At 33.2% G+C, this 13,550-nt stretch overlaps 1 protein-coding gene across 1 annotated transcript; it reads right to left on the reverse strand.

The window, feature by feature from the left end:
• Positions 1-5,185: 5,185 nt before the first annotated feature.
• On the reverse strand, positions 5,186-6,849 carry LOC137749058 (probable membrane-associated kinase regulator 1). The gene has a single exon (XM_068489241.1). It carries the CDS (start codon positions 6,827-6,829, stop codon positions 5,654-5,656), a length of 1,176 nt encoding a protein of 391 aa, XP_068345342.1. The 5' UTR covers positions 6,830-6,849; the 3' UTR covers positions 5,186-5,653.
• Between the last annotated feature and the right edge of the window lie 6,701 nt (positions 6,850-13,550).

The following is a 13,550-nucleotide window of genomic DNA, read 5'->3' on the forward strand; positions in this document are numbered from 1 at the left end:
GGGGCCGAACAGGTTTATTGTACGAGTACAATTGTCTTTTAATGAAAAAAACAAAGAGAAGAAAAACAAACTTTAAATAGTTTAGACATTACAAACTCAGTGTTGTGATTAAACATTGGCTTATAACATTGTAAATCAAACAACTAATAATGAGCTTCCAATTTGGTTGGTTCTATGCATTATTGATACTTGAAGGAGATTTAGAAAATTATGTTTGGTTCATCATGCATAACATAAATATCATTTCCTTTTAATGAAGATATTTATCCCCATATAAAAAGGGTATCAATTTCTTCTTGCAAATTGAGGTGACTAAATTACAATTATACTATTTACTCATTTATTTTTCATATGGAATAGAACCAAATCACATCACATTGTGGAACATGTTTGTTATTTTAATTGTTGAAATACTCCAACAAAATATAAAAATAACAACATAGACAAAATCGTGAAACGAACAACATATTGAGAGGGAACCTTCAAAGTCATGGAGAGCAACTCTTTGAATTTTTTTTTTTTTTTTTTAATTTCTCAAAACTCTACTGCATGCATGTAATTCTCCTCAGCTCTTGGGATGTAACTAGGAAAGGAAACAATCAAATATATCTCTTCCTGTAAAGTTAATAGAGATGTGAGGAGACCAAAAAAGTCGGTATCAATGTGGAAGTTTTTTATGAAATTCAAAGTTGGCCATTCCATTTCAACAAGGTAAATTTAATACTTTGAATGTACATGATTTAGAAAATTCCGCACTTTTTAACTATTATTTGGAATTTTTGTATCTCTATATGTGCTACATTTTTTTTTTTTTTTTGAAAGCTAATTTGAACACATTTTTATGGATATCGCTCTTTACTGTTTGTTATTGGCTTAGATAAATCAAATAAAATCAACGAATAAAATTAAATAGAAGTCTGTAAAAAGAAGAAAACAATACGCGTATTTATCATTTTTTTTACGGAAGATAAATTTTTAAAGTAGTTATATGAACTTGTACATATTTTTTAATTTGTCATATGAATTTTCTAAAATTGTTAGTTTGTTATCTCACCCTAATTCAGTTAAGTTTTCCATCCAAAAGAAGGGCTATTTTGGACTTTTGACCTCATTTTCACAAGTTTATTCATTTATTTATTTATTGTTTTTATACAAAGATATACGTAGATTAGGGATAGGTGATAAATTGATTTTCAACTTTTGACATTTTTTACAAGTTCTCTACTTATCTTTTGTTACGAAAGAATCTCACATTCGTTTCATAAACTTATGGTGAACTACTAAAAAATACAATAGGTTCACTAACATGGAGTTTCGCTATAATTACAAGCTTTGAAAATTCAATCTGGTCAATCATGTTCATTAAAAAAAAGAAGTTGTAATGTCCGAGATAACATTGAAATGTCCAAATAATCTTGAAATGTATTAGAATGGGGAGTTGAAATGTCTAAAATAGCCTTGAAGATAAGTCATGTGCTTAGTACATGGTTTATTTTGGATGAAAAATTTAATGGAGTTGGCAAATTAATGATTTTTGAAACTTGATATGACAAATCGCTTAAATTTTTAGTTTATATGACAAATTAAAAAGAGGGTATAAATTCATATGAGATTTCAGATAACTGAAAAATATAAATCACATGGCTAATTTTATCATTGATATGGACTGCATACGTATGCAAAAAAAAGGGAAAGAGAATGACTCACACTCACAGTATTAAGAATAAGAGTATAAGATACGAAACTAAAAGAAAGAAGTGGTATAGAGAGCAACCAACAATCAAAAGAGAACGTAGAAACTAGACTACTAAAAAACAATGTACGACAAGAAAGTTTAGCACTTTCTTGATAAATTCCGAAGAAAAGACTTACAAGTTTTTTAAGAAGCAAATGAGACCCCCATTTCCATATCTGGCCTTTCAATTTGGTTTGGTTTGGTTGCGGGTTTGAGCTTTTAAAATCGACTAAAATGAAACTGGATCAATCACTTACACATTGATATTTAATTGATTAATGTATGTGAAGTCTTTTTATTGGTTTATAATTAGGTAAGAAAGTTCAATTTGAAGGTTGATGGAACATTGTAGAGTTTGAGTTTTAACTTTATAAATTGATTACTAATCTTTAAACTTTGATGTTACTTTGGATTTTAGGATGATTAGATGTATTGTAAGAAAAGTATGTACCAAATTATTGGATTTTTGTTATCGTAATTGGACTATAACGTTGAAAATATGAAAGAATAAAGGATAATTATATTAAGGCTTATTAGTCGAAATGCCTCCTGAAACTACTATTGAGTCTCAGTTTACCCCCTGAAATTAGTTTTGTCTCACTTTGCCACCTGAAACTGACATTTTCAACTCTTTTGTCTCACTTTATCCATTTTCGTTAATGGACTATTAAATTTAAGGGTACTTTAGACATTTCATTTTTTACACATTTATTTACTTCTAGTCTGCACACTAAGCAAGTCTCAGTTTTATTTTTGGAACTCTAATTCAAACCCATAAATTGGGGCATTTTTAAAAATAAATTATTCAATCAATAGAAAATTTATGAGCAACAAAATCATTGTATCAACCAAAATAAGGATTACATTTGTTCATAAAGGCATTTTACTTGCAAGACATCTATGTATTAGCTCAAAACTTTGCAATTGAAAAATATTCATGACAGCAAAGTTATTATACCATTAAGCTATCATATCCAAAATACTTCCCAAACCAAATAAATCATTTAAAGCAAATGTGCACAGTTTGAAACAAAAAAAAATTCGTCACAGGGAGGAATCCAAAATGAGGGTGCTATGATAAATTCCAATCACAAGGAGAAGTACAAGCTGTTGGTGCTTCACAAGCTCAACCTCAAGTATTTGGTGCTTCACACACTCAAAGTCAAGTAGAAATTGTTGCCCCACAAGCTCATTCTCAACCACAAGAAATACAACCATCTTTTGAACAAGCTCATGCCTAAAGGATTCAGTGCTCAACAATGTAAATTTTTTTGTTTCAAACTATGCACATTTGCTTTAAATGATTTTTTTGGTTTGAGAAGTATTTTGGATATGATAGCTTAATGGTATAATGATTTTGTTGTAATGAATATTTTTCAATTACAAAATTTCGAGCCACTACATGGATCTTGCAAGTGAAATGACTCTACGAAAAGAATGTAATCCTTATTTTGGTTGATACAATTATTTTGTTGCTCGGAATTTTTCTATTGATTGAATAATTTATTCTTCAAAATGCCCAAAATTTATGGGTTTTAATTAGAGTTTCAAAAATAAAATCAAGGTTTGTTTAGTGTGTAGGCTAGAAGTAAATTAATGTGTAAAACATAAAATGTCTAAAATACCCTTAAATTTAACAGTCCATTAACGAAAGTAGGTAAAGTGAGACAAAAAAGTTGAAAATGTCATTTTCAAGGGACAAAGTGAGACAAAACCAGTTTTAAGGGGTAAACTGAGACTCAATAGTAATTTCGCCGGGGGGGGGGGTTGTGGAGAATTTCGACTAATAAGCCGTATATTAATGCCGAACCCACCCGTACTAAAAGGTTCAAAATTGGTTGGGTTTGGTTCGGTGCACTTAATTCGAATTTTCATCAAATTCGAACCCCATCAAATTGTTATGTAGTAATTGGTTTGGTTATGATTTTTGGATTTGAAAATCAAAATATGCATAATAGACGAACAATCAAACCAAACTAAAAATAGATTACTCAATTAATTGAGCAGAGAGAACACTACAAATATGCCAAGATAGCTACATATCAAAAGGACTGTGACTTACTTGTTCTAGCTAAATAACAAAACATTTTATTTATAGAGTGCTAACCTTAATCCCAAATAGACAAACAAACGAAACCCTAATTTAATGGTCTAAGCCCAAATTTAAACTCACAAGAAAACCAAACAATAAAACAAACCTAAACATATCAAAAGGACTGTGACTTACTTGTTCTAGCTAAATAACAAAACATTTTATTTATAGAGTGCTAACCTTAATCCCAAATAGACAAACAAACGAAACCCTAATTTAATGGTCTAAGCCCAAATTTAAACTCACAAGAAAACCAAACAATAAAACAAACCTAAAATACTAATATTTTCCAAGACAAATTCAAATCGGACCGTACTCACCCGTAGTCTGATAACAATATTTTGAGTCTACTATGAACTTGGGTTTTTAAGCCATCTCCAACGGCTGGCAGTATACAGAACTATAGCCCAATTTGATTAAAACCTCATATTCATTGTTTACTAAGATCGGACTAGTTTCGATGAAAAAGATTTGCGAACCGTATCAAACCTCGTTAAGCGTCGGTTCAATCGGGTGTCGTTAAACGGGAACTCAGGTGGAGCCAATCTAAAAACTCAATTATGTTAAATTTGGCTTACATACATGAGTAAATCTGACTTAATTGTGGCTTCTAACGTCGTATGACATAATTAATAGCTGTGAATTATGAGCAAGGGAAAGTGTAGAAAAGATGCGAATTCTATTGAGTAACTGGATTAAGTGGAGATGAGAAGGATGATTTTCTATTTAGCTTGGTTCAAACTGAAAGTTAATGTAAGGGCATTCAAAATCAGACCGGTTTGGTCTGCTTTGGTTCGGTATAAAAAGTTATATTTTCTTGAAAAATGGACCAAAGCATAAAATTCGGTCTAACTCGGTCGGCTTTTTCCTAACCCTAGAATTATCACAGTATCTGTGTCAAAACCCTACTAGTTTTTCTTCTTCTTCTACTTTACTTTTTCTCAACAGCTCTCTCATTAGCTTGTATTCCAAACACCCTTTTCCCATTCTCTTTGACCTTTGAAGGGACTTCATCAGTTTCCATATTCCTTAGCTTCCCTCTTCCATTAGCTTTTTCCCAACCTCTCTTTTTCTCTCTGTCTCGTGCACCCTTGTGACAGTCATGAAATTTCAAACATATTGCAATATACATGCATATCGGAGATGTCTTAAACCCCACCACACAACACAACACAACATCCAACCAAAAAGCTTCTACACTCACACTTTAATCATGACAACCACAACTATATTTTACAATGTGTTCATATATATCTCATCGCCGAGCATGCTTAGGCATATAATTAATCTAATTAAACCCCAAATTCAAAGCTAATTATAAAAATTATACCTAGAGAACCTAAAAGTTTACAACCTCATCCATTAATCTCAAGAAAGAGTTCCTGATATTGGTGCCCCTATGGCTAACAACAAACAACAAAACTATACTAATGTAACATTATTTCAAATTAAAGCGAACCAAAAAAAAAAGCTAAAAACAAAATGATAGTAAAAAAAAAAAGTAAATTGCAGGCATGCTAGAGAGCCTATAATTGTTTGTCCAAAGTCCAACCTTTCTTCAAGAAAGATAAAGCCTTCTAGACATTGGATCGATGTAGCTTTCTAGACGAAATCTTTTTTTACAATAGAGAAAGTGACTTCCCCACACCTATCTTTCTCTCTCGACACGACTATATATGACATTTAGATTTATAAATTAAAGAAGAAATGCTGGACGAAAATAAATAAAAGTGTACAAAAAAATAAAAAAGCTGTAAATAAATCATTTTCCATTTTAACTCTCTATCCCCACCACCGGTCCACCACCACCGCCACCGGCATCAACTTTAAACATGCACAGGAGGAGAGTTTGCATGCGAGAGCTGCTTTAGCCATTCATTTGTTCTGTGATGTGAAAGGGCCTGCTTTTCCTTTTGCTTACAACTTTGCTGCTGCTTCTTGTTATTATTCTTCATCGTCATCTTCAACTCTATCGCTACTTTTTCTTTCGACTCGGCACGCGTAATCAAATCAGCTGCTGCCGCTCTTCCACTCCCACCTTCATTGATGTGACCGGTACTACTACTCCTACCGCTACTCGATCGGCTCTTGATGATCACGTTATTAGACGCCAGCGTTTCGATCGAGCACTTGCAGCCATGAACATTGCTAAAAAAATTCTGCTTCCTTGGTTTCGAATTCTCTGACTTCAAACCACTAATAGTACTAGCAGCATTGCTGTAATTGGAGACGAAATTTGTACTGTTGGTGCTACTCACACTACTATTTCGACTGACGGAATTTTTCACGTTGTTATTCGCGCGAGTACTACTTGTACTACTATTGGTACGAAGTACCTTGTTAAAATCCTGCAATTCCATGTCTGGAGCACGCACCAATCCCAACCGGAAAAAATCCCACATCGAGGACTTATGATGCCGGCTGCCTGCCTTTTCTAATCGAGAATTTGGAACTTTGATTTGCGGTTTGGGACTTGGCTCTGTGTAGAATTGGTTTATTGGTCTTGTTCCTCCTGGCTTTGAAGTAATGCCTGTTACGGTGGTGGTGGAGCTGGTGCTGCTGCTGAATGATGAGTTGTGACTAATTCTGCTTCTGCAACTGCTGCTTCTGAGCCCGACACCACTCAACAGACACTGCCTAGTTAGTCCGTTGGAGCAGGTGTCGGAGCTGACGGAGGGACGGAGAGGTAGAATTTGGCCTTGGAAGAACACTTCATCTGCAGCACACATTTTTGTTTCTGTCAACAAATTATTTGACCCGCGACGCATTGACGAACCAAAATCAAATTCTTGATCTTGGGTTTCAGTGGCGACATGATGAGGATCAGATTCGGGATTGGAAGGTTGGGTTTTATCCTGTTTGATCAAATTCACTGGAAGATCACAGAGTGACACGTCATCTTCTTCTTCTTGTTGCTCGAATTGGTCAGAGACAGAGGCTGAATCTTCATCAATCACTATTCTTTCTTGTTCATCATCAGCAATGTTTGTAATTGCTGCCATTGTGATTTCTGAACCGGGGTTCTCCTTTTTTTTTTTTTTTTTTTTTTTTACTCTATCAAGAAATGAGAGTTGTAAGGATGTTGAGAAATGAGAGGATTATAAGTAGAGATAGGTCAGAGACTTCAGGAGTTCGGAAGTGAGATGTGGAATATAAAGAGAAGAAAATTCCAAACTTAAAATATTAAAAATGAAGGGGACCCACTAGCACTACCAACACCTTTATAATTATTTTTCTTAACTTATTAGTGCGATGTGGTCACTTGTCTTATTTAGCCTAAATCTCACTCAAAATAATTTTGTCCTTAAAAAAAGGATATTTCAAAAGGAGTTTTAACGAAAAGTTTGTGGTACTATTTATTTTAACGAAAAATTATATTTTTACACTAAAAAATCAAAATTGGTACTATTCACTTTACCATTTATTTTGTTCTTATAGTTAAAACTCAAAATTTCCAAGTATTTTTCATTAGTGTTCCTTACTTCAAAATACCATACACCTGATTAAGAGATTCTATCTTGAAACCATTGCATGGTCTTGTCACTGATCAATTAAATGTTAGTCATGCGTTAAAAAATTACTCTAATTCATCAACTAAAATATTTCTGAATAGTAAAAAACTAAGGATAAGGGTTTTGTGAAATCTTCTAGGATATTAATGGGTAAAAGAATTGGATGTTCAATTGATATTTGCCATGTGGCATTGTCGGTTACATGAGAATATCTCTCCTATACAAAAAGTGAAAATGATGTGCAAAAATTATTTCCGAAATACTAAAAAAAAAAAAACAAAAAAAAAAAAAAAAAGAAGCAAGTGGAGTTCGGAAAAAGCAATAAAGAAGGAATATTAGGAACAGGGAGAGGGGGGACGGACCCAATTGAATAGTGTGTCTCTTTTTTCTTGTTTGGGAGTGAAGAAAAAGAAGACTGGACACTGGAGTTTGTGGCCGGCCATTAGCTGAGGCCGAGTTTGTCTCTTGTTTCTGTGTTTATTCCTTTTATTTTGAAATATATAACGGGATTTGGAGCGCATGAAAATATGGAAGTGAAAGTGATTACTAATAGTGCATGCCCATCTCCAAGTGGAGTGGTACAAATGATCATTCATGGCAGTTGAGATTCTTCCCATTTTTTCGGTTGGATAAAGTTTTATTTAGTATAAACGATATTCTACATTAGGAAAAAAACGCAATAGATTGAAAAAAAAAAAAAAAACCCTAACTGTCGGGACAAAGAAAAGTTTATCCTTAATTTAATGTTGTTAATGGTTCAGGAAAACAATTTAAGAGACGCGACTGTCATACTATCATATAATGTTATTAGTTTGTATCTATAAATATATAGGGGTTGCATGATTAATATTTTAATAGATCTAGAGTATAATATTAATAAAAATATAAATGTGTTCCAAAATGAATGAATTGATTATTAACATTGTGCGAAAGTGTTTGTATCGAAATTAACGTTTAGGTCAGATATCCGTGATTGTAAAGCAAGAATCTTTAGCGGGCTAGCTTATTTTGGACTTTTGTAAGTCTAAATTCTAAAAGTGATCTTATCGGGTTAGGAGTTTTGCTGAGAGTCTCATATGTAAAAGGAGGTATCCTTGGTGAAAAAATAATTCTATGAGGAATAACATATAGTTTAAAAGGATATGTCTATCTAATTAAGGATGGAGTCTTGGCTAAAGAAGTTTGGCAAATGGGAATAGATTGAAGAAAATCGTCAAGGATTTTATCTTTGCTAAAGGAATAGAGTCATGTGTGGTTATTGTTAAATCTCTGTTTCGCCCATCACGAATGTCAACTCTTTTATGATCGGTTATTCCCATATTACTTTCCACATTCGACACAAGCACGCCGAACCATGTTTACTGTTACCTTTGAATATATCTGCTCAGTAAGCTTGATTTCGGTGACGTGGACCTACATCTTTATCAACATTATTACTACTAATACTGATTTTATTACTACTCCTACATAGACCTGTCAATGGATCAGATTTTGGCTCGGATCTGCTTCGAATCCAATGTAATTGATAGCATATGGATCGTGACTTTCAATCTAATTATCCGAATAAGATCTAAATCCGATAATTCGGTTATAAATGGATCCCGATATAGGTCGAGGCTAATTCATCTAATAATAAGCCCGACTTAATATAACATATTATTTGATTTATATATATATTATTCATACTTTAGTGTGGTAATTTAAGTTTTTAATACAATAAAAATACACTTATATCAGATTTTCTTATTGTTCAGTATGAAACTTTTAATTAAAAAGAGAAAAATATAAAAAAGAATGAGGGTACTAATTATATTTTTAATTTTCTTAGGCCTTAAATTAGATTTGATAAGGATCTGATTGAATCCGAATTCGACGCTAATCAGATCTGGATGAACAAGTCATATTCGATGATCCAAATAGGTTACAGATCCATTAATCCGATTGTAAATGAATCCGAAAATAGATCAAGGCCGATCTGATTTGAATCCGACCTGTTAATAGGTCTACTCCTACGTCCTTATTACCAATAGTACCAGTACTAATACTGAGCCCGACACCCTAAATTAAGACCTTCACAATGATATATTGTAATTGCAATCACTTGTTTAGAAATTTATAGTAGCCAAAACCACACGAAAGTATAGCCTTCTCGGATGCGCATTAGCATGCTTTCACCAGCTCAAGGCTCTGAATGATGTAATTAGGTCATACATTTACAAAATAAAACTATGGGACCATGATTTTCTAGACCATGACATGTGTCACCTTGAATGGTAAGAACGACCAAAATGCCCATAGTCCATGAAGTTTAGACGATCAAATTAGTCAAACGTCATTGTCAAAATCAGAGTAAGCTATTCATAGATGCGTGCAAATTTAGTTCCAACAAAAACAGTTCCTACTTAATATGAAAATTACCACCTATTAGTGGAGATTAAGTGTACTAGAGAAGCAGTCCTTAACATACGTTGGTTTTTAAGTTTATTACTTCTTGATCCCTCCAACATTGAAACTATTCAAAATCTATCAAGTTGGCCATTGTGGTTTGTGAGTATAAGTATGAAATTGAATATTGTAGCTGGCTATAGTGTTTCAATTTGACATGAAAAAGTCTTGTTGAATAGCTTTGTAATTTCCTAATTCTTAGGATTATAATTCAGATTGAAATCTATTTGTTTGAACTGATGCACTCAAAGTTTGATATAAATTCTTTGTTGGTATTATATGTTGATTCTAATAGGAGAGTAATTAAGGTTGATCTTTTATAAATAATGGACAGTGCTCTCACAAAAGATACGTTCTATTATCCAAATACCTATTGTTTGAAAGTTTATTGAATTTTGCTAGAGAGGAGAAGATGCTTTGTTTCGAATTTATCATGACTTGTTCTTCAGTTTCAAATTCTGCATGTAAATTTTCTTTATGGGTTTTCGTGGCACAAGTTCTTTAGTTATTTCTTCTCTCTCGTAATTATATAGCTAAATCTTTATCTATTGGTTGCGTTTATAGTTACTCTTACAGTTTGATTGCAATTCAAAATTCATGAAATTTTAATGAACTCAAGAAAATGATAAGGGGATTTATTAGATAGACATATATATATATATATATATATATATATATATATGTATATGTATGTATGTATATGTATGTATATGTATGTATATGTATGTACAGGGCCTGTCCTAAGGGTAGCCCAAGTAGGCGCCCGTCTAGGGCCCCCATTTCAGAAGGGTCCCTAAGAAAATTTATATCCTGTAATTAACATATAAATACAAATATATATATATATATATATATATATATCATAATTCATTTGTTAGTGCAGTGGAAATGTTGACTTTATTTTTCTTTGGAGTGTTGAGTTCGAAACACGAAACTGCCTTTCAGTCACTAGATTTTTCTTAATTTTTCTTGTTTTTCAAATTTACTACCAATCCATCTGTCCAAATGCATATAAAGTTATAAAACTCAAGTCTCTTTGCAATTTTTTTTCTTTCAACTTCTCATTCTCTCCATTTCTATCAAATGTTTAAACCAACTTCTCATTCTCTCCATTTCTATTAAATGTTTAAATCAACTCTCATATGGTCTTAAAGATTGTACTTTAAGGTAATCAAAACTTTGAATTTTATTTTTTTTCTTTTCAATAACTTTTTATTCAATGGATTGTTTTAATAATCAATTCATTAGTGTGATGTTGATTTTAGAAGAAAAAAACACAAGAGAAACAATTGGCGTTGAATTTATTATACTCGTCAATCAAATTTTATTATTATTTACTCTCTTGATCATCAAGTTTTATTGTTCTTCACTTTCAATCTTAAACTCTTGACTGCAAACATTGAGTACATTTGTATCTAAAAACGTGAATCGTGTAATGTTTAAATAATGTTTGTATATTTATTTTTTTTTATATTAATTTTTAATGATATTTGATATGAAAATAGAACTTTTTATGTATTTAGTGAATTCTTTTTTATACAAATTAATATACAAAGAACCGAAGATTAAAGAATTTTAGAACCTCACTTCGAAGGCTCACCTAAGGCCCCCAAATTCTCAGGGCCGGCCCTGTGTATGTGTATGTCTTCTATTACAATACACGAAGAACTTCAGTCAGAATATAATTAATGTCTTCATTTTAAGAAAAATACTGGAGTCGTCCCTACGCATAAGGGCATTGAATTAACATCGTCCATCATCCCTGAAACACACTTGAATCAAAATTATGGACTACAAGCCGGTAGGGTTTGGACGGCCTCTTTTCATGTCTTCATTCGCAACTCCGCACCAAAAAATGCCTTATATGTCATGAGATAATGACTTATATGAAACAGATGCCACGTTGCATGGGCAGTAAACATATTCCGTATAAATTACTCTCCGCGTGGATTAGTGAAACCTAATATCCACTATATTACAATTACATTTTGAATAACTCCACGTTAGTAGATACATGTTTCAAATTCAAGCCCTATGACCTAGAATTGTTGAATCAAATTAATGCACGCTGAATTAGGAAACTATTATTGACCCTCCAAAGAGTTCATTACTTTCTCGTTTGTACTGTTATAAGAGAGTAATGCATGAAATTAACGTTGGATAAATCTAGATGATCCCTAGCTAGATCCGACAACATGATCCCAAAACAAAAACCAATCCATACCAAACACAAAGTCACATTTCTATTGGATCTTGACACAAACACATGCATTACTAATGCAATTTTTTCATAACAAAATAAAAATGTTTTGTGACGTATTTCACAACAAAAAGAAAAAAATGGAAGGAAACTAAGTTAAATTAAGGAACTCCTTGTTGGTTAATAGCTTCAGTGGCGGAAATATCACACTGAGAGGTGATCGTGGCGCCGGAGACGGTGGGGCCCTCGGTGGAGCCAGCCCCTCGCCCTGGCTGAACCTGCTGATGGCCCTGTGTTCCGTACGCCTGACGCTTGTAATCCTCCAAGTCCTCGTACTGCAGGTACGGACTGTCCTTCATTGGCAGCCCTTCCTCTACCTTCCCTCTTGCCTCTGCACCCTCAGCTGGCTTTCTGTTCTGCTGCTCTTGCTTGCTCGCCATCTCTGAGATCTCGATTTCTCGGTTATATTTCTTCCAATCTTGGACTTCAGTTTTGATTAACTTGGATCCGATTTCTCGTGGGTTTGCATGGCTTTTATAATGTTTTGGTAGTGCTCTCTGACTATGCCACGTGTTTGGACTAAGACACGTGTCCCACGGATAGGAGTTGTCGGCTTTACGTGGCTAGCCAGGTAGTATTTTATTGTGTGGCTTGCAACATATATCCATGACAATGAAATCGGATAAGCTTAAAAAAGGACAACGGAGTAGGATCTGCGGTGAGATATATGCAAAATTATTGCGTATTCGGTACTTTAAAGTGTTATAACGGTTAGAGTTTGATTTTTGCATTGTTAACAAAGATCTACAATTAAAACCTTCAGAGCATTGAGTACTCTATACCACCCAAGAAAGTCCCATGAATTATATATGATTCAATTACTATAGATTTGCATATAATTGGAGGCCTTAGTGGATGAATCCCCAATTTTTTTTAAAAGTGGAGATTAGTTGTAGGGTCAACACCACATTAAATTTCAACGATTCAAACGGTTTGTTTTTTTTGCACTTATAGATCATCATTGCAAAATATTAGCCAATTGAAAATATTTTAGACATCTAACTGAGTTCAAAGAGATTGACGAATACTTTATTCTATAAAAAACAATAAAAATAAGCAAATCGCCATTTAGTACTACAGTCTAGTACTATTCCTCTTCACTGGTAAGTGAGTGGTCTTAGGTTTAATTCTCGTCAAAGATGAATTTAAACAATATTATTGCTAGCACTTTGTGTCGCTTAGCCTACCCCTCCCCCCTCATCCCCTCACCCCCACTATTTTAGTGTAGATAAGATATTGTTCAAAGAAAAATAGGCGCTCGGATTGCATTGAATTTTTGTAAGGAAAATCTACGAATCGAGACTTACAAAATAAATGGTTCGGATCATTGAAATTTGATGTGGAGTGAATCTCACAACTACTGTCCATCTTTAGAAATAATTGGGGATTTACATATAATATTTACAACATGGACATTTGTACGGGGAAATGCTGATTTCTTTTACTTTGTACACTCATTGAATTATGACAATATTAATTCAACGGCTAAATGAGTTTGAGTTTAGT

Source organism: Pyrus communis, chromosome 10 (genome assembly GCF_963583255.1).
Source record: "Pyrus communis chromosome 10, drPyrComm1.1, whole genome shotgun sequence".
Lineage (NCBI taxonomy): Eukaryota > Viridiplantae > Streptophyta > Magnoliopsida > Rosales > Rosaceae > Pyrus > Pyrus communis.

Bases quoted from the DNA above. Each gene is read 5' to 3' on its own strand.
- LOC137749058 (XM_068489241.1), bottom strand. From the start codon at position 6,829: ATGGCAGCAATTACAAACATTGCTGATGATGAACAAGAAAGAATAGTG.